The 18,703-nt window shown below is 37.5% G+C and overlaps 1 protein-coding gene across 3 annotated transcripts in view; it reads left to right on the forward strand.

Moving 5' to 3' along the window:
* The window catches only part of RALA (RAS like proto-oncogene A), an 81,728-nt gene extending 63,532 nt beyond the window's left edge, over positions 1–18,196 (forward strand). For all 3 annotated transcript variants that reach the window (XM_054564376.1, XM_054564374.1, XM_054564375.1), the window contains 3 exons: positions 6,788–6,996; positions 11,901–12,075; positions 16,248–18,196. In XM_054564376.1, coding sequence (XP_054420351.1) covers positions 6,788–6,996; positions 11,901–12,075; positions 16,248–16,370 — 507 coding nt within the window. In that variant the 3' untranslated portion in view covers positions 16,371–18,196. The remainder of the gene's footprint in view (positions 1–6,787; positions 6,997–11,900; positions 12,076–16,247) is intronic.
* The last annotated feature ends 507 nt before the right edge of the window (positions 18,197–18,703 follow it).

The raw sequence follows: 18,703 nt of genomic DNA on the forward strand, positions 1-18,703 counted from the left end.
GTTCTGAGAAAAATGCCATTGGTATTTTGATAGGGATTACAGTAGAATATGTAGATTCCTTTGGATACTATGGATATTTTAACAATGTTAACTCTCTTCCTGTCCATGAGTATGGTATATCCTTTCATTTGTTTGTATCTTCTAGTTCTTTCTTAAGTGTCTTCTAGCTTTCCGAGTACAGGTTTTACCTACTTGATTAAATTTATTCTGAGGTAATTTTTTGATGCAATTGTAAATGAGATTGTTTTGTTAGTTTCCCTTTCTTAATAGTTCATTATTGGTGTATAAAAATGCAACCAGTTTCTAGAAATTTGTTCTGTATCCTGCTACTTTACTGAATTTTTTTATCAGTTCCAGTAGTTTTTTTAGTTAACTCTTTCAAATTCTTTGTATATCATGCCATCTGCCAGTAATGACAGTTTTACTTCTTCCTTTCTAATTTGGGTGTTTTCTCCCCCACCCCCAGTCTGATTGCTGTGGGTAGGGCTCCTAATATGTTGGAAAAAAGTGGTGAAAGTGAACATTCTTGTCTTTTTCCTGGTCTTAAAAAAAAGCTTTCAACTTTTCCTATCGAGTGTGATGGTAGCTGTGGGTTTATATATGACCTTGATTATGTGGATATCTGTTCCCACTATCCCCACTTTGCTGAGAATTTTTATCATGAATGGATGTTGGATTCTGTCAGATTCTTTTTCTGCATCTACTGATATGATCATATTATTTTTATCCTTCATTTTATATATGTGGTATTCTATCTGTCTTATTAACTGGTTTGTCAATAATAAACCAACCTTGCATCTGGGAATGAATTCTACTTGATCACAGTGTATGATTTTTAATTGTTAAATTCAGCTTGCCAAAATATTGTTGAGAATTTTCTTCTATGTTCATCAGGGATCTTGACCTATAATTGTCATTATTTCTTTTCCTTTTTAATAGTGATTTTGTCTGGTTTTGTTAGCAGGGTAATGCTGGTCTTATAAAAATGAGTTTGGGAGCCTTCCCTCCTCTTCAGTTTTTTGGAATAGGTTGAGAAGTGTGTTAATTCTTCTCTGAATGTTTGGTAAACTCATTTGGTCCAAGACTTTTGCTTTTGGGAGGTTTTTGATTACTGACTGGATTTCATTAGTAGTTATTGTGCTGTTCAGATTTTTTGTTTCTTCCTCATCAGTTAGTTTTTGGAGGATTGTGTGTTTCTGGAATTTTTCATTTCTTCCAGGTTTTCCAGTTCATAGGATTTTCTTAGATTCTTTTGTATTTTTGTGGTGTCTGTTGTCAGTTCTCCACTTTTATTTCTGATTTTAATTATTTCTGTCTTCATGATGAGTCTGACTAAAGGTTAATCAGTTTTGTTCATGTTTTCAGAGAACCAACTCCTGCTTTCATTGATCTTTTAAATTTTTTTACACTCTTTTTAAATTTGTTTTCTGCTGTGATTTTATTATTTCCTTTCTTCTACTCAGTTTGGGCTTTATTTCTTTTTTAGTTCTTTAGGTTTAAGGTTAGATTATGTATTTGAGATATTTCTTGCTTTTTAAAAAATTTTTATTTATTGATTTTAGAGAGAGAGAAGGGAGAGAGAAAGAGAGAGAGAGAAACATCGATTTGTTGTTCCAATTATTCATGCATTCATTGGTTGATTCTTGTATGTGCCCTGACCGGGAATCCAAACCACAACCTTGACATATGGGGACAATGCTCCAGCCAACCAAGCGACCTGGCCAGGGCTTTCTTGGCTTCTTGAGGTAGGCCTGTATTGCTACAATTTACCCTCTACAACTGATTTAGCTGTGTCACATAGATTTTGGGTTGTGTTTTCATTTTCACTTATTTCAGTGTATCTTTTGATTTCTTCATTGATCTCATTGTTGACCCATTCATTATTTAGTACCGTATTATTTAGTCTCCCTCTGTTTAGGTGTTTTTCAATTTTCTTCTTGTAGTTCATTTCTGATTTTATACTATTGTTGTCAGAGAAGATGCTTGATATGATTTCTGTCTTCTTAAACTTGAGACTTGTTTTGTGGTCTGACATGTGGTCTGTTCTGGAAAATACTCTGTGTGTACTCGAATGTATATTCTGCCTCTTTTAGGTGAGATACTCCAAAAATATCAATTAAATCCATGTGGTCTAATGCATCACTTACCACCGTTTCCTTGTTGAATTTCTATGTGGATGTTCAACCCGTTGTTGTCAATGGGGTGTTCAAGTTCCCTACTGTTACTCTCTTACTGTTGCCCTCTCCCTTTATGTCTGTCAAAGTTTGCTTTATATATTTACATGCTCCTATGTTAGTTGAATAGACGTTGCAAGAGTTTTGTCCTTTTTTTCGATTGATCCCTTTATCATTATGAAATACTGTTCTTTGTCGCTTTTTATAGCCTTTGTTTTAAAGTCTATTTTATCTGATACAAATATTGCCACTCCTGCTTTTTTTTCTTTCATTTGCATGAAATATCTCTCTTGTAGGAAGCATGTGTTGGGTCTCATTTTCTCATCTATTAAGCCACCCTTTGTCTTTTGATTAGAGCATTTTATTCATTTACATCTAAAATAATTATTAATAGTTATGTAGTTATTGCCATTTTAGTATTCATATCTTTGTTTTTTTTTTAAGTTCCTTCAACATTTCTTGTAATACTGGCTTGGTGTTGATGAATTACTTTATCTTTTTCTTTGTCTTTTGTTTTCTTTTTTACAATGGGTGGAATTTTCTTTTTTTTTTAAAAAAAAAAAGATTTTATTTATTAGAGAGAGGGAAACGGAAAGAGAAAGAGAAGGAGAGAAACGTAAGTGTGCGGTTGGTTGCCTTTCGCACACCCCCAACCAGCGACCTTTCAATTTGCAGGCTGGTGTTCAATCCTCTGAGCCACACCAGCGAGGGCATTTAGGTTTTTCTTATCTGGGAAGCTCTTTATGTCTGCTTTTATTCCAAATGACAGCCTTGCTAGGTAGAGTGATCTTGGTTGTAGGTCCTTGCTTTTTATCATTTGAACATTTTGTGCCAGTCCCTTCTGGCCTGCAAAGTTTCTGTTGAGAAATCAGATTAAAGTTTTATGGGAGCTCCCCTGTAGGTAACTGTCTTTCTCTTGCTGCTTTTAAGACTCTCTCTTAGTCTTTAACCTTTGACATTTTAATTATGGTGTGTCCTGCTATGGCCTTTACAGGTTCATCTTGTTTTGGACTCTCTGCCCTTCCTGGACTTGTATGTTTTATTTCCCTCACCAGGTATGGGAAGTTTTCAGTCATTATTTCTTCGAACAGGTTTCCAATTCCCTCTTCTTCTTCTAGAACCCATGATGTGAATGTTGTTATGCTTGATGTTGTCCTGGAGGTCACCTAAACTATTTTTTTCCTTTTCTTTCTTCTTTCTCTTTGCTGTTCTGATTGGAAATTTTCTTCTACCTTGTCTTCCACATTGCTAATTCTCCCCACCCCCTGCTTCATCTAATCTCCTGTTGAATCCCTCTAACACATTCCTCATTTCAGTTATTATATTCTTCATTTCTGACTGGTTCTTTTTTATGGTTTTTATCTCTTTATGTAAGTTCTCACTGAGTTCATCTAATCTTCTAAGTTTACTGAGCGTTCTTCTAAGCAGTGTTTTGTATTCTGTATCTGGTAGATTGTTTATATCCATTTTATTTAGTTCCTTTTCTGGTGTTCTGTCCTGCTCTTTCATCTGGGAAAATTTTTTTTGTTTCTTTACTTGGGCTATCTTTATATGTTTGTGTCTGTTTATTAGGTAGGTCTTGCTATGTCTCCTAGTCTTGGCAGCATGACCTTTTATGTGGAAGTTTTGCTATGGGGCCTAGTGGTGCAGTCTCCCTGGTTACCTGTGCCTGATGCTTCAGGGGTGTCCCCTGTGTGGGTTATGTGTGCCCACCTGCTGTATTTGGGGCTCACTGTTGCACATCAGTAGACGTGGTTGACCCCCAGGCTGACAGGCTGTGAGGTTAGCCATAACTACAGCTGTCATGCTGTTGTGTCTTGACTGACCCCTTGGAACATGAGTTGGCCTAATGGGGCACTGGTGCCTGCTGAGTCCAGCCTTTGGGTTTGTCATTTGCGGAGCTGGTAGTGTGATGCTGTGGTGCGTTCTGACACTGGGCACGGGGTATGATAGGTCTGAAGCTTTCTGGAAAGGGCTCCTGTGCAGGACCAAGGTCAGCAGCCCCTTGTGTCATGCTTGGGGCCTCCAGGTAGAAGCTTCAAAGTGATCTGCATTTGGTTGCCTCTGGTGCTAGATTTGGAGGTGCTTGGGAGAGGCTACACTGTCTACTAAGGCTGGATGCTGCTGGTTCTAGTCATGGGACCCTTTGGTGGGCACCATAGTGCAAGTTGAGGCCAGATACCACTTTTGCCAGGTTTGTGACTGCTTAGTTGAAGCTCTGTTCCAGGCCCACACTGGCTACTGCACATGCCAGGCTTAGGGCCTTCTGTAGGGAGTCAACAGTGCAAGTTGAGACTGGTAACCACTTTTGCTGGGCTTGGGGATATTTATCAAGAGCTACAACACATGCTGAGGACAGCTGCTGCTTTTTGGGGTTTGTGATTCTTTGAGACATTTTTGAGAAGTTTGAAGCAGTAGCCTAGGCAGGGTGTTTGTCTGGAGGAGGCACTGGAAGAGGCTGGGGCTGGGCAACTGAGTTGGGTGGGGTAGGGTCTCAGGAAATTACGAGGGGTGAATGGTGTTAGCCAGGTTAAAGGAGAGTACAGACATGGCTCCTTCCTGTGCCTGACCACCTTGGTTGAAGCAGTGGCGCCTGCTAGCGCTTCTGTCCTTGGAGATAATTGCCGGAACTCTCCCCCTCCAGCCCTCATCCTGAAGTTAGACAATTTAGTTCCTCCCTGTATATTCCTGGAGGTTTTCGAGTTGCTATCCCCTGCACTGGAGCTCAGAGCAACTGTTTATGAGTGAGTGAGTCTGTGTGCAGGCCTCTTAACTGACTCACCCACCTAAGTCTCCAGGAGTCCCCTGTTCTTCTCAAACACAATACCTGCTGGTTTTCACTGCCAGATGTCACACAGACTCTTATTCCAGAAGCTGGTGCCCTGGTCAGGGGACGCTGGTGTGAGGCTGAGTCCGCTTGCTCCTCAGGGGAACCTGCACAGCCAAGATATTCCTTCTGATACTTAGTCACCACACCTATTTCCCATTTCTGCCCGTCCTGCCAGTCTGGACATGGGTTCTTTATATCCTTACTTTTAGGATTTGTGTGCAGCTAACCTCAGGTGGTTCTCAGGTGGTGGTTCTATAATTTAGTTGTAACTTTGGTGTGGTCGTGGGAGGAGGCGAGCACAGAGTTTACCTGCTCTGCCGTCTTGACTGGAACCAAGCTACTCTTCTTTCAAACTAATCCTAAATCTACCTGCTTGACAATAAGGTAAAAAATAACATTCTTATTTCTGACATTCGGTGAATGGTAAAGCCTTCATTTACTATTCATAAATATTTAATATTTATTTAATGTTTATAAATATTTGTAAAACATTAACATGTAAATATGGTAGAATATTCTCTAGCTTTTACAGTTACGAATATGCTGTGTTCATTTTTTTAAAATAATTATTTATTGAATGTCTACCATGTACCAGGCACAATTGTAGGCTTTGGAGATATGGTGATGAGTCTAATAGTCAGGGTATAGGGGTTACATTCTAGCAGGAGAATATAGACATTGAGCAAATAAATAAGAAATATTAGAAAATGAAATGTTTATAGGAACTAATGAAAACCTCATCGAGAGAGAGAGAGAGAGAGAGAGAGAGAGTGTGTGTGTGTGTGCGCGCGCGTGCACCCCCACACTAACAATAATGCAGTGATCCAAATACCAAGGTGAGATTTATAAAGTTGAAAATAAAAATGGGAATGTAAATTTGTTTAATTGTACGGTTTAAAAATATCAAAAGTTTGAAGATAAATCTTAAAATTCAAGATTTAATAATGCAATACTTTCAGTATTTACCTAAATATGGACTTATTTTCAAGTTATTTTCACAATTCTTGCATGAAAATTGATGTTTCGAGTCACATAGAAAGGGACTCTTACACATTTAATAAAATACAGGCATGTCTCATTTTATTGCACTCCGCCTTACTGCACTTCACATGTTTTATGTTTTTTACAAATTAAAGACAAGACCACTCCACCAGCAAAAAGACTGACTTGCTTTATTGTGGTGGCCTAGAACCAAATCTGCAGTGTCACCAAGGTATGCCTGTATTTGCGAAATAGTTTTTGCAGGTTGTGTTTTAAGGAAGAGAAAAGACGCGCATTTCAAGCTGTAAACAGCCTAGAGGTGATAGATCAACCCCCACTTTTTGCAAATGAGGAAGCTGCCAAATTGTCTAAAATGAAAAATTTAAATTGGAGGGATTGAACAAAAAGCGAAGGAGAAAAAAAGACTATCGGACATGGACAATAGTGTGGTGATCACTGGGGGAAGGGGAGCTGGAAAAGGTACAGGAGGGTGTGTAAGGGGCAAAATGGTGATGGACGGAAACTTTTCTTGGAGTGGTGAACACACAATACAGTGTATAGATGAAGTGTGGTGGACTTGTACACCTGAAACCTCTATAATTTTGTTAATCAGTGTGAACGCTATAAATTCAATAAAAAGGAAAAGAGAATTTATATTAATGTTGTTTTTACCTTGGGGGAAAACTGAATGAAGGGTACGGGACTTCTCTGTACTATTTTGGCAACTTCATTTGATTGTGTTTCAAAATAAGTTTTGAAAAGTAAAGATAATTTTTAAGTGGATATGCTTTTTATCTTTTAGTTTGTGGAGGACTATGAGCCTACCAAAGCAGACAGCTATCGGAAAAAGGTAGTGCTGGATGGGGAAGAAGTACAGATTGATATCTTGGATACAGCTGGGCAGGAGGACTATGCTGCAATTAGAGACAACTACTTCCGGAGTGGGGAAGGTTTCCTCTGTGTGTTCTCTATTACGGAAATGGAATCTTTTGCAGCCACAGCTGACTTCAGGTATGTCAGGGAATGATGTTGCTCTGACTTATTGCGTAACAGTTTCTTCCCCAGAAACAAGTATACAACTAGAGGTTCTTACTTGGTAGTGTTTCACTCTGTGTCTAATTGTGTTTATTCCCTCTTAATATCAGCATGTGGCTCTATTCACTGTGTACTTATACTCAGATGCTATCCCAGTGCCCAGTGCATTGAAGCCTGAGTTTGTGACAGCCTCACTACCCAAAGTTTCTTTATGCATTATGGAAATATTTCTCTTTGGAGTATAATACTGCTATGGCCATAATAGTTGACTCTTGGATCACATAATTGAGCTCTGACCCAGATTTTAAATCTTTCTTCCTTCATTACTGTTTTCTCGGCACCTTTGTAATGCTCAGCAGGCACATTGCCATCTTCCTCACAATATAGATGTCCTGACAGCACGAACTGAAATTTTTAATAGAAATAATAATACCGTAGATTGGCACACTAGGTTGTGTTGTATGGTATCTTTTATATCTTATTTACTGTTTGCTTAGTTTAAATCTGTCATCAATTTCATTTGATTGGGGAGGTGGGTAAAGTGGAGAGATTTTCTTCATACCTAAGAGAAATGTGGTATAAATAAGTTCCTGAGTAGTCTCGTAAATACTACATGCATAATCAAAAGTATTCTTTAATTGTACATTTTTATTTGTGTGTTAACATCTGCTTTGGTATGGGGGACACAAAGTAAGCATGTAACATATGTATCCTGTTTTTAAGATTCACACAGCTTATTTGAATAAGGCATGAAACCAAGAGCAAGTTAGTCACAAGTAGGAAACATGAACAGTTACCATTACAGGGGATCCAGGATGGGAAAGAAACTGAGAGGTCTTCATGAAATATATGAGTCTGAAGGATAAGAAGAATTTCCAAAGATGAGGAAAGAAGCTATTTCAGGTGGTTGTGCAAAAAACTAAACCTGGGCTTATACAAAGTATTCCTTTTTGTGTACACTTGAAAGTCTCAAGAACTTAAAGGATTCTAAGAGAATATGCTTACAAAAGATACCATTGAGAACCTTTAAAAATATAGATTTGTTTGCAAAATTAAGTTGGTTTCTGTAAGGAACAGTTTCATATGTGATAAAGTGCAAAGGGTAGCAGATTCTGGTAACCTGTAATGCTAGGAAACAAATTGAAAGTTATATAAATGTCAGTGCTTAATTCATTCATTTAGCAAATGTTTAAGTGCTTATTATGTCATAGCAGGTCCTATTTCAGGTCATGGAATAAATTGTATCACCATAGTCGCCAAAGCCAAAGTGGTATTTCAAGGAAATAAGGTATTTTTATGTCAAGGGAAAGAATCTTAGGCTGTTGCCATTACAATGAATCATTCATTAGTCTTCTATTGTACCTCCAATGCATTGCCCTTCCCATAAATAACAAGTCTTAGTAACTGACCAGCAATTATCTGAAGGGGGATTTTTGAGACTGTCAGCAGTCCACATGGTCTAACTTCTGCAAAGTACACCACAACTGTCAGCTCCTTTATTTAGTCTTCCTGGTCCTCCTAATACCAGGACAGAATCCATTGCTTTTTCATCTCCGTATGCAGTCTAGTCTCCCCTCTCCAATAGCATGCTTACCACACTCTTACACTGAGCTTGATGTATATGTGTTTTTCCTGACTCGGTCAAAAGTTTTGATTGCAGAATCAATTTCTTACCCATCTCAGTACCCATATTTGGCACAATTGCTGCCATATAACATACAATGCTAAGTAAACATTTGATAGAAATGTTAGAAAACTGTCTTACTTTTTTTGAGTCTCACTTTCCTTATGTTAAAAATGAAGAAGCTGGACCACTTTGTAAAGTTGCCTATTCTAAAATTCTATTACAGCATCTCTAACTCTTATTTAAAGGGAACATCACATTAAGCAAATGCGTATGAATGTTCTAGACATAGCGTTACCTTTCTTTGACATTCAGGAAAGTAGCTAATAAAACCCCAACTTTTGGGGGTACTGACCTTTTTTCCCCAACTTACTAACTTTAAAGAATACTGTGTTCTCACCTCTGAACCCAGTAGGTCCAAGTTCTCCATGGCCGTGTTTCTGATAGCATTAATCATGCTGTAATTTCAGTAATAGGTCTTCCTGAAGCACCTGACTCATGGTAGCTTAGTAGGTATGTATTAAGATATAAATTAATGATTATATATATGATCAGAAGTGCTGAAGTCACAAAGAAGAGTCAATCTTACATTCCTAGTGGTTAGTGTGATTCAGTGGTAAGTCAGTTACTATTAACATCTTGGTTTAGGCAGTAGGTCACAAAGGAAACTGGGTAAGAAGTAATAGCAAATGTGTTACCAGCACTGGGAAAAGATTGTAACTGACCAAAATCCTCTTCATAAATACATCATAAATTTAATAGCAATAATCATGGTTATTTGACATGCTTTTTGCAAGAAATCATGTGAGTGGTAGGAAATATAGTACTCTGTAGAACTGTACAGCTTAGCCTATGTCACCCAAATATGATGCTCCATTAAGATTTTTACTTTCTAAAAAGATATTTAAGGTTAAGTACAAATCAGCGAAGGATGGGGGTGACTGTAGGTGTGGTCCATAGTTTATTCACATTAGAAAAACAACATTACCTAATACAGTGCTCATGCACCATATGCTTTCCAACGCATTATTAGCATAGATACGTTGTTTTACATTTTGTTATCTGCTTAACTCAAGGCTTTATCTTCTGTATAGTATGACATCTTAAGTTACATTTGGCAGCAGTTTTTCTTAGGTGCATAAAATACATAATGTTTAGTGACTTCTTAAATGTGACTTTTTTAAAAAAAGTATTATCCAAATTTATAAATGAAGAAACTGAAGCACACAAAGGCTCAGTGACTTGCCCCTCCCAGGTCATGCATTTAGGAATGGCAAAGCAGCTACAGTCCAAGCAGTCTGCCTCCACATTCTCGCTTTTAACAACTCTGCAGTGCTGGCTCTCATTAAATGAGTGATGGCTCTTTTATAACACCACATGGCCTTTCCATTCCATGCTGTTAAAATGGAATATGGTGAGCTTCCTTTTTAACGTACAGCCCTTTTCACTACCTTGTATTTTTCTACTGTATTAAACATTTTTATGTAGGGCATTGTTTTTAAACTGTGTATTTAAAGTATTCTATATCGTTATATCTCTAGTTACTTTGTTAATGTCAATTCTAAGTCTCAGTTGAAATAACTAATTGAAAACATTTTTTCAGGAAGGTAAAACTGTCTTTATATGATCAACACTCTTCTTCCACCTTTCTTTTACCTCATCTTCTCCCACAGGTTTGCTCTGATGACTATAAATACAATAAAAAGGTTTCCCTCTGCCCGTCTGTAACTTTGCCATGCAGGGGAAATGTCCTGTAACGTGGAGACCCTCACCATAATGCCCAGTGGACACCTTGGTGTCCATTCCATATCAGAGGTAGGGGTCTCTTGTGATGAATGATTTTTGGGAACTAAACCTTCTTGAAAAGGGTTTATTTCCTTAGATATTCCATTGTGGGGAGACCCCATAATTAGTGTAGAAATTGTATGTGTGCTCTGGAGTTAGATTTTTCAGATTCAAATCTTAGTTCTACTTAACTGTGACTCTGAGCAAGTTACATGATATCTCTGTGCCTCATTTTTCTTATCTGTAATAGGATGACAGACTATACTAGCTAGTACTAACCTCGTGGGTTTTGGGTGAGGATTAAATGAGATAATGTGTGTAAAGCACTTACAACATTTAAAGCACCTGCTACGTTGTGAGCACTCAAAATTGTCAGCAGCAGTGGAGGTGGTGGCAGTATTCAGCAGATGCTGTGAGGCACAAAATACACTAATTTGAAAAGAAGCCATGACAAAGATTTATACTCAGTCTCAAACGCCATGGTAAGATTCCTACAAAATGAGATAAACTTTGCTGATATTTAATTCTAATAATCCCCTTAATTTCAAAGGAGAAGCATCTGTAGAATAGTAAACCTAAATCTTAAAAATTTCATTTGTTGATCTAACAAAACATCATTATCCAATAGATTAATAATAATCAGTAAGAACTGCTAATATTTATTGAATATTTACTGTGTGCTATGCACAGTTCTAAGCAATTTGTTTAATCCTCATAGCAATTGTGTCAAGAAGGTATTGTAGTCCCATTTTACAGATAAGGAAACAGACCAAAAAAAAAAAGATTTGCTCAGAGTCACATGACTAGAAAGGGCAGAGCCATGATACCTTTAAAATTGGTGACATGGTCACAGCATGAAACTTATCTCTAAATGCAAAATCTATACTCAGGAGCTGACTTCCAGATATTTCTGGCATGTGTGGGCCTTTAAAAACATTTAGTTGGACCTTTGATATGATGTAATAAGAATGGCACTTTCTCCATTTGTGTCCTCCTAATAATCCCATGGCCCCAATTTAATCAAGAGGAAACATCAGACAAATCCCAATTGAGATATTTTTCTACAGATTACCTGACCAGCAGTCCTCAAAACTGTCAAAGTCAGCAAAAACAGGGAAAGTCTGAGAACTGCCATAGCTAAGTGGAATCTGAGGAGATAGGATGACTAAATGTCATGTGTCCTAGATGGGATTCTGGAAAGCATTTTAGGAAGAAGTTGCATTTGATACTTTTATTTCGCACCTCATCTGCCATATTTTGTGTTGCCTTCCTTGGGGAATTTTTCTTCAGCGAAGTGAATGTGTAACTCAATTAATAAGAAAGAAGTACTGCTTACTTCCTACCATGGGATAAACGAGCTCATTGTTATTATATAGAAACAAATAAGTACCAAAAACCAGGTGGTATTTATTTAGTTATTTTAACACAGAGAAGTAATGTTAATGTTTCCTTATCATTTTCTCTTATCCAGGGAACAGATTTTAAGAGTAAAAGAAGATGAGAATGTTCCATTTCTGCTGGTTGGTAACAAATCAGATTTAGAAGATAAAAGGCAGGTTTCTGTAGAAGAGGCGAAAACCAGAGCCGATCAGTGGAATGTGAACTATGTGGAAACATCTGCTAAAACACGTGCTAATGTTGACAAGGTAAAGGTGGCTCGCCTTACTATTACATGTTAAAAATTGGCTGATTTGCTTTAACTTGGTTGGCTCTATTTTGTCAAGGTATTCTGAGACTTTCAAATAACAGTTTAATGTGTGTTGATTTTTATCAGCCCTGAATGCTCAAGTGCAACATGTTAGGAATTTCTTCACTTTGTCCCTTGGTTTCACAAAAGACATTACAACATGAGACACCTGTAGCAAAAATGTAGTTTTTTTTTTAAGTGCTGATAGAATTCCTGACCTGAATTCTTGCCTTTTTTTTTTCTCCTTATCTTGACTGGCTGGATGATTTAGAAGGGAGGACTTGTGCAAGTTCTTAGAGCTGACGCCAGCCTGGCCCCATTTTAAAGTGAAGGGACCTCCCAAGATGATGAGCCTAGATTAGAAGATTTTTAAATCTCTGTACAACTCCACTCCCCACCCTCAACCTCTGTTTTTCCCTGAGTGGAAAGGGAAACCATTTACCCTCTTTCCTTATGTTCCCACTTTGTTCAGATTGGCCTTTCCTGGGGACCAGATGAGGAACACCATCACCTTGTTTCCAGGAGCCTTCCCAGGTTCATTTCATCCTGCTGCCAGAGACTGTCTTCAGGATTTAGGAGACACTGCCTGTTGGGCTGAGGCAGCAGAGGTTCTGAGAGGCCTCTGGGGTGGAGGCAGGGGCTTTTATCAGCCCTTAACCATGTAGTCCCCACTGAATGCCTACAAAGCTTGATAAACACAGATCCCTAGGCCTTGCCACACAGAGATTTGGATTCATCTGGTCTGGAGTAGGACCTGAGAATTTGCGTATTTCTTCCTTCACAGGGAGCACAGGCGGTGGACCAGTGATGCTCACTGACTAACAGCACTGTTCTGGGTGGCCTCAAGTTTTAGTGAACTTGTCTGCTTGTGCTTCTAGAGTCATAGCCCTAATCCCGAAGTCATATTAGACATTCTTTTATTTACTGTAGGTCTTAAAACTGTCATTACTGTCCTAAACTGATGGAATTTTTTTAGTCACATGGTCAGATTGCTATAGGTCCAAGATATCTGTACAAAATGAATGTTACAGAATTTCTACTCAGTACACCAGTTTTCTTTAAAGTTATGGCAAATGCTTTTTAAAGTATTAATGAAAATGTGTTTTAAGATTGTATGTTGGGAGTTTTGAAAGGCAGCATTGAATGTCATCGTAGCATTAGCATATATACTTGTATACTTAGCTTCCTCCTAACTGATGTCTTGAGCAGGCTGTAGAACAGACTCTAAACCATACTGGAACTAAATGGAGTAGGGAGGACAGGTGAACAGTAACTGTCCAAGTTATGAAACTGCCCTTCTCGCAGTCCTTGTATGTCATCTGCTGGTATCAGAGGCCCTTGGAAAGAATGATGTGAGCATTGTCAGAGCTCTTACAGGACAGTAAGAAAAAAAAACCAACAACCCAGTGGAAGAATGGTCAAAACGATTAAACAAGCATGTCACAGAAAAGAAATGCAAATTACTTTTACACTTGAAAAGAGGTTTGCTTAGTCTCTCTTAAAAAAAGGAAATGCAGTTTAAAAATATAACACATTTTTACTTGTCACTTTGGAAAAAAGCAACAGGTTGATAATATATGTTGGACAGAGAATAGAAAAATGAACACCTGTGTTTGTGGAAGGAACACTTGTGTTTGTGTTTGTGGAATTTGGCTGTCATCTGTCAAAATTATGACCCTAACAACCTGAGTTCTAAAATTTTATTATACGGAAAATATCATACATTTGCACATAAATGTATATCATTAGTAGTCATTGAAGCATTATTTGTAGAAGCAAAAGATGATACATCCAATTTTCAACAACGCACTGATTTAAATGATGTTGTGTCCTTATAATGAGGTGCTATTACAACTGTTGAAATGAAGGTAGACCTCAATGTGCTGGGATGGAAAAATCTTCAACATAAAGTAATGAAAAAAGCAAAGTGCAGAACAGTGTCAATAGTTTGCTGCCATCTGTGTTTTTAAATACTCACTCATACACACATATACACATGAAGAACCTAGTACCTGTGGTTGCCAGAGAATTGTCACAGGTATATGCTTTTTTTCACTGTGAATACCCTTCTGAACTTCGGTGTTTTAATTTTTTGCCATACTCACATACTACTTTTCAAAAGAGAAAAGGTAAAAGTATAAGGCTATTTTACTTGCTATGGCTGTGTAACAAAATATACTCCAAAAACTTAATGAGTGAAACCGTTTATTATGCTTACATAATCTGTGGGCCAAGGACACAGTGGACATGGCTTGTCTCAGCTCCACAGTGTCTGGTGCCTCAGCTGAAAAAGCTTGAACTCTGGGGACTGGAAGCGTCTAAACTTTGGTTTTAAAAGCTTATTCACTCATGTCTGCTCTAACTAGTAGATGCTGGCTGTTGTGCAAAGATACCTCCGTTCCTCTCTGTGTGACCTTTTTGTGTTTCCTAGTTTAGGCTTTCTCTACAACAGGGTAGCAGAATACCTGCCAAGGGCAAGTGTCACAAGTAAACAAGAGCCAGGCAGAAAACATGTCACCTTTTATGACCTAGACTCATTTCTACCTCATTCCATTGATGAGGATAGTCACAAAGCTCCACCCAGGTTCAGGAGGAAGGGGAATAGACTCCACCTCTTGATGGAGAGTGGTGGGATTCTGGAAAAGCTCATAGGAAGTGTTGTTGTGTCTTCTTTTGGGAAATACAGTCTGCAGTCAACGGTCACCTCTCCAAAGCAGGATTACATTAAATGAGGCTACTTCTAAACTGAGGCAGAAGTTTATACTGAAAATCATAACTTTATGTATTGCTACAATCTGAAGAGTGGCTACCAGATAAAGTACTTCAGTGGCTAATTAAAAGTAACCTGCAACTACTATTCGGTTTCTAGAATTAGGTTATGTTTTTGTTTTGTTCATTTGTTTGTTTGCTGAAGAAGTAATGTTACGAGAGCTAGTAATCATTAATGCGTACAAAAACCAGGCACCGTGGCAAGCGCTAACCATTTCATCTTTAACCCTGTAAGACATAAATACTATTCTCATGCTCACTTTTTAGATGAGGAAATTAAAGTGTGAATTGATTACCTGCCTGACTCAAGTTCACAGGGGTAGGAGTGACCAACTCTGGGACCCATGTTCTTCCCTATTTTACCCAAAATAGTGATTAGTATATCGTACACTGTATGCCATCCACTACTATAAGCCTGATAACAGATTTTCTGAGGTAGGAAGTGTTGATGTTATCTCCTCCTATTAAGTGGGAAGGTATCACATTTTGTCACAGAAAGCAGATAGATATTAGCTCCCTACAAGATGCCTATCCTCCTCTGGATTCCAAATAAACCATTGGGTAGATGCTTCAAAGAGGCAGATTTTAAATACACCCTGTGAAAAAGTTGGGGTTTTGGGTTTTTTTTTTTTGGTTTCTTTTTTTTTATTGTACATTTACATATGCTTACCATGTAAATAATAATTCATAATATGGAGGAAAAAGTGAGTCACTATTCACCCAGATGCCACTCCCCTCCCCACCCTGTAGGTGAGCACTGCTAATGTGTGTATCTTCCCAGACGATTGTCTGCATTTATAGGCAGGCATGCAGAATCTCAGGGAGAGTTTGTGTTTGCTTATTTTACCCCTGTCTAAATAGGATTTTCACAGTATATAGTATATAAATGTAGAGTGTATTTATATTTTATATATGTAGTATTTCTGTGTATGTAGATAGATGAACATTTCTGTGGTTTGCTTTTTAAATTGTACAACAAAAAAAGGTCTTGTAGTTCATTCCATGTCATTCCATATAGATGCACCATGTTCTTTTTAAAATCTGCAAAGTGTTCATAATTAGACTTTTTCATAATTCAGATGTAGTCCATTGAGTTTTATCTTTGGAGCTCTCATCACTTGTAGTGCTTTTTAATTTTTTTTCTTAGAAATTGGAATGGAAAGATCAGGTTATATTATGTCAACAAAATATTTCCCAATTGTCACATTTTCCCAGTACACTTAGAAGAGTAGACTTCAGCTTTGTGGTTTCCTCTCCCTATACTCAAACAAGAACTCTAAAATAGTTATTCTTATATTGTGTCCAAGGTTTACTGCTATGATTTCGAGAAGTACCAAGCTTACCCTTTTTTCTTCTTTCTAGGTATTTTTTGATTTAATGAGGGAAATTCGAGCCAGAAAGATGGAAGATAGCAAAGAAAAAAATGGAAAAAAGAAGAGGAAAAGTTTAGCCAAGAGAATCAGAGAAAGATGCTGCATTTTATAATCAAAGCCTAAACTCCTTTCTTATCTTGACCATACTAATAAATATAATTTATAAGCATTGCCATTGAAGGCTCAATCGACTGAAATTACTTTAACATTTTGGAAATTGTGTATCACTAAAAGCATGAATTGGAACTGCACTGAAAGTCAGATTCACTCAAAAAAGAAATTAATGTGGCTTCACCAGGAAGCAAAGTTCAACTTATTTCATAATTGCCTACATTATCACAGTGCTGAATGTAATGTATGAGCTTGTGTTTTGAAGGCAGTCTTTCTTAAACTGTTAAAGGGGTGCACTGGGGAAGGAAAATGGGAGGAAAAGCTATTTTATATCATTTTAAAATGTCTTGGTCTTCTACTGCCTTGAAAATGACGATTGTGAACATAGTTAAACTGTACCACTTTTTTAACCATTATTATGCAGAATATAGAAGAAAAGTTATTGGCATGATTATTGCATATAGTTAAATTGAGAGTAATTTATCTGTGAACCTGCATTAATTACCTGGTGATGAACTTAGAAAAGTGGTGTAAACTTGCACATGAAAATTTTTTAATATGCCTTAATTTAGAAACTAAAAAATACCCAGTTACATCATTCCTGGTGTGTCCTCACTGGCACAAGGGCCCATTGCCCCATGTGTCCTGGTGAGAGAATATACCTAGTAAGGAGTACAGTTTCTATGCAGAATATTCTTGAGAAATAACTGTCTGCTAGGAATCTGTCCAAATTTCAAATGTGTGCCATACTCTGGTTCTCCAAAGTAAGGTTCCGGAGCTCCTGATTGCTTTTAATTAACTGTAAATGGTAGTTTTAAAAAGGCCAGCATATACTTGTAGGATAATTTTAGACTGTAAGGTTCCAACACCAGTTATGTTTTCTTTAAAATGCTAGTGCCTGGAATCCCTTTCTGCAAGTGGTAAGCATGTGTTAAATTATTGGTCTCTTCAGAGCAGGCACAGCGAAAACATCAACAGTGCTAATGCATTCTGCACTAGATCACTTTGGGAAAATATTCATGCTTGCCACCTGTTAACTTATGAATTCGTACCCATGAGATTAGTTTGGCTATATGGGAATTATTAGGTGTATTTGTAATCTGTGTTCATAATCAAGAACACTCTAGCTACATGCAAGTAGCTTTCCTTCAAGTTAACATCAAGCAATCAAATGTGAGTGTAGTGCAGAAAATATGTTCGGTGTACACAGGCCAAACATTAGGCCTGTGTCACCATTGTGTGGTGTGCCCACTGGAAGCATTCTACCATGCTATTTGGGAACATAATTTCAATGGGAAACTTACCACTGTCAGATTTTTCTTTTCTTCAGAATTGAGCTAAGACAGTTGATTCAGAGTTTCTCTTTTTCTTTCTTTCTTTTTTTTTCTTTTTTCAGTCCTAATTTCAATAAGTCAAGATGCGTTCAGGCATTACAGGTCACAGATGTGTATGTAAAGTAAACAAAAATAGGCTTTTTAGAATCTCAGCTCTTTAGATATTATACCTGGCTTGTCATGTTAAATATTTGTCCTTAAAGGGTTTGAGATGTACATCTTTCATTTCGTATTTTTCATAGGCTATGCCATGTGTGGAATTAAAGGACCAATGTAACACTGGCCCCACAGGCCCAGCGCTCTCCATGTGTACTCATTGCGGTCGTATTTAACCAGGGGTCCTAACCACTAACATTGTTACTTTTCTTTGAGATCTTTCCTCTCCTGGGTATTGAGGTGCTATGAAGCCAATTGACAAAGACACATGACATGTCTTAGGCTGATGCCACTACCCAATTGCTTTATTTGCAATTTGAGCCATTATAAAAACCAATAAACTTCCTTTTTAAAAAAAAAAAGTTTGTGGTGTTAACTTGATGTTTACAATAGGACATATAAAATTCAGATTTATCAACCTAGGTATTTTTACCAGAGATTTAAAAACAACTAAATCTTCCGAACTATCAGTTTAGGTACTTCTTTTGTGTAACACAACATGTCCTAAATAGCAGTATTACCATTGCTCAAGTTTAAATGAAAGGGTCTCATGTGCACAGTTCCACGTATATACTCTTATGCTGCCATGAAAGTCACGGATATGTACATTACTTTTAGAATAATACTAAACTTTAGAATGAATAGAGTGACAGCTTTTATTTATTTTCCAATCAGAATGATCCCCAGAGACTACTTAATTTCCAAAGTGGGCCGAGCAACCACTCTGGTACATTTCATCAAGCTTTGGGCTATTCTCTTTCTCATTCAGGGTTAGCTGAGAAATAGTGCCCTATGAACTATCGAATAGCCTGTGTATTAGAAACATTTGGTCCAATATTGAGCA

The sequence above is a fragment of the Pteronotus mesoamericanus genome, unplaced genomic scaffold, assembly GCF_021234165.1.
Source record: "Pteronotus mesoamericanus isolate MK-2021 breed Mesoamerican mustached bat unplaced genomic scaffold, CSHL_Meso_final scaffold_85, whole genome shotgun sequence".
NCBI classification, from domain to species: domain Eukaryota; kingdom Metazoa; phylum Chordata; class Mammalia; order Chiroptera; family Mormoopidae; genus Pteronotus; species Pteronotus mesoamericanus.